Source organism: Lampris incognitus, chromosome 5, assembly GCF_029633865.1.
Source record: "Lampris incognitus isolate fLamInc1 chromosome 5, fLamInc1.hap2, whole genome shotgun sequence".
Classification (NCBI taxonomy): domain Eukaryota; kingdom Metazoa; phylum Chordata; class Actinopteri; order Lampriformes; family Lampridae; genus Lampris; species Lampris incognitus.
In genome coordinates this window covers 67,462,905-67,465,906 of record NC_079215.1, presented here as the reverse complement: position 1 = coordinate 67,465,906, position 3,002 = coordinate 67,462,905, and the positions used below count along the sequence as shown (strand labels likewise).

Genomic DNA, 3,002 nt, shown 5'->3' with positions numbered 1-3,002 from the left:
ACCCCCGAGGCGGAGTGAGACACTCTGGGGTGGAAGGTCGGCTCTTTAAACCCCCCGAGGCGGAGTGAGACACTCTGAGGCGGAAGGTCGGCTTAGAGGAAATGGAGGTTTTCCCAAACCAAATACACCACCTGTCTGCTTCTCCAGACAAAACTTCCACAACCCAGCCTCCACCCAACATGGGACGTGCGAATGGAGCCGAGGCCGTCTCTTCTCTGTTCATCTAACCCTCATTCACACACACTACTCGGTCTGGACTGACAGGAGCACAGCGCCACCTTCAGACCAGATCTCAAAATAGAACCACATTAACTGAATTCTGTGACGTCCGTTCCAGGTCCACTTCACCATGACTTCACGTTCTCCATGATTACCAACATCCGACTGATACTGCACGGTGTGTGAGGTTGTGTGTGATGTTGTGTTATGTTGTGTGTGATGTGTGTGATGTTGTGTGATGTGTGCGTGATGGTGACAAACCAGCACATGCTCAGACGGCCAGGGATTCAGGGAGGTGCTTTTATTTTGGAAAAAGTAAAATAGTAAAGCCCTCCATCCTGCAGGAGAGGAAAATAAACCCGTCTGTCTGAACTGGGAGGTTAGAAACACCTTTGTTTTTAGAAATGTCACAATTTAAGGTGGAATTATTCACTTTCAAGGTGGACACACCGGGTTTTGGTAACCTTGACGTCTCCGCCATCGTTAATCCACAGAGAAGTTCCCGCTCTTCTTTGCACCAAGACAGCTGGGGTCAGAGGTCAGACCTGAAGGTGTCAAAAACACTGCTCCGCTGTGTCGCTGTGCTACAAGGAGGACTGAAACTAGTGAGGCTAATACTTTGTCCTCTGCTCAAATGATCTAAACATGTAGTACATCCTGCTGGACACGTCTTTGTGTCCTGCTCACTGTCACACTTCCTGTCTGTGTGTGTCAGACTTCCTGTCTGTGTGGACGTTTCCTCGGACACAGTCGGTGTCTAGGCCAAACTCCTCTGCCGTGGTTTGATCCTCAGATAGAGCTGGAAAGTAAAGCAAGACAACAGAGCCGTCAGGACACACTCAAGTCTCACTGAGATTCAACCCCCCCCCCTTTTATCCCCAGCTGTACCCGGACAATTACCCCACTCTTCCGAGCCGTCTCGGTCGCTGCTCCACCCCCTCTGCCGATCCCGGGAGGGCTGCAGACTACCACAGGTCTCCTCCGATACATGGGGAGTCACCAGCTGCTTCTTTTCACCTGACGGTGAGGAGTTTCACCAGGGGGACGTAGTGCATGGGCAGATCACGCCATTCCCCCCAGCCCGCCCCCCCGAACAGGCGCCCCGATCCACCAGAGGGGGCGCTAGTGCAGCGACCAGGACACATACCCACATCCGGTTTCCCACCCGCAGACACGGCCAATCCACTCTGTGCATAACTGTAGTCCACCGACTTGCGGTTTCTACTGCAGCGGTCATACCAGTTTCCTGTTTGTTGGCATGCGCCGTTGACAAGGGCATAGTTTTGGCGATGCCTGCAAGATTCACCATGGATACATGTCAACCACATGTACACAACTGTCCACACACTGTCACCTGCACCTACCAGCAAACGGATGACAAGTTTCAAGTTGTACAAGTCAAGTTACGTCCACAAGTAAGAGGATGAGTGCGGACAGATGGACGGAATTGTGGACGTCCTGATACGTACAACTTGAAACCTGTCACTCGTTTGCTGGTAGGTGCAGGTGAAAGTTTGTCTGCAATTCTGTGCATGTTGTTGACGTTTATCCATGGTCTGTCACCTGGTCTACCATAACACCTGGTATAGGTGACAGATGTTATATTATGCCAGGTGACAGATGTTATACCAAGTGGCAGATGTTATGTTATATCAGGTGACAGATGTTATGTTGTACCAGGTGACAGATGTTACATTGTACCAGGTGACAGATGTTACGTTGTACCAGGTGACAGATGTTACGTTGTACCAGGTGACAGATGTTATGTTGTACCAGGTGACAGATGTTACATTGTACCAGGTGACAGATGTTACATTGTACCAGGTGACAGATGTTATGTTGTACCAGGTGACAGATGTTACGTTGTACCAGGTGACAGATGTTACGTTGTACCAGTTGACAGATGTTACGTTGTACCAGTTGACAGATGTTAAGTTGTACCAGGTGACAGATGTTACGTTGTACCAGGTGACAGATGTTACGTTGTACCAGGTGACAGATGTTATGTTATACCAGGTGGCAGATGTTACATTGTAATAGGTGACCGATGTTACATTGTACCAGGTGACAGATGTTATGTTGTACCAGGTGACAGATGTTACATTGTAATAGGTGACCGATGTTACGTTGTACCAGGTGACAGATGTTATGTTGTACCAGGGGACAGATGTTACGTTGTACCAGGTGACAGATGTTACGTTGTACCAGGTGACAGATGCTACATTGTACCAGGTGACAGATGTTACGTTGTACCAGGTGACAGATGTTACGTTGTACCAGGTGACAGATGTTACATTGTACCAGGTGACAGATGTTACATTGTACCAGGTGACAGATGTTACGTTGTACCAGGTGACAGATGCTACATTGTACCAGGTGACAGATGTTACATTGTACCAGGTGACAGATGTTACGTTGTACCAGGTGACAGATGTTACATTGTACCAGGTGACAGATGTTACATTGTACCAGGTGACAGATGTTACGTTGTACCAGGTGACAGATGTTACATTGTACCAGGTGACAGATGTTACATTGTACCAGGTGACAGATGTTATGTTGTACCAGGTGACAGATGTTACATTGTACCAGGTGACAGATGTTACGTTGTACCAGGTGACAGATGTTAAGTTGTACCAGGTGACAGATGTTACATTGTACCAGGTGACAGATGTAACGTTGTACCAGGTGACAGATGTTACGTTGTACCAGGTGACAGATGTTGCATTGTACCAGGTGACAGATGTTACATTGTACCAGGTGACAGATGTTACGTTGTACCA

At 48.3% G+C, this 3,002-nt stretch overlaps 1 protein-coding gene across 1 annotated transcript in view; it reads right to left on the bottom strand.

The window, feature by feature from the left end:
• Positions 1 to 507: 507 nt before the first annotated feature.
• LOC130113083 (apoptosis-stimulating of p53 protein 2-like) overlaps positions 508 to 3,002 on the bottom strand; it is a 47,841-nt gene continuing 45,346 nt past the window's right edge. Inside the window, exon 18 of the mRNA XM_056280594.1 lies at positions 508 to 1,018. Within this exon, the coding sequence (XP_056136569.1) occupies positions 977 to 1,018 (42 nt within the window). The 3' untranslated portion in view covers positions 508 to 976. The remainder of the gene's footprint in view (positions 1,019 to 3,002) is intronic.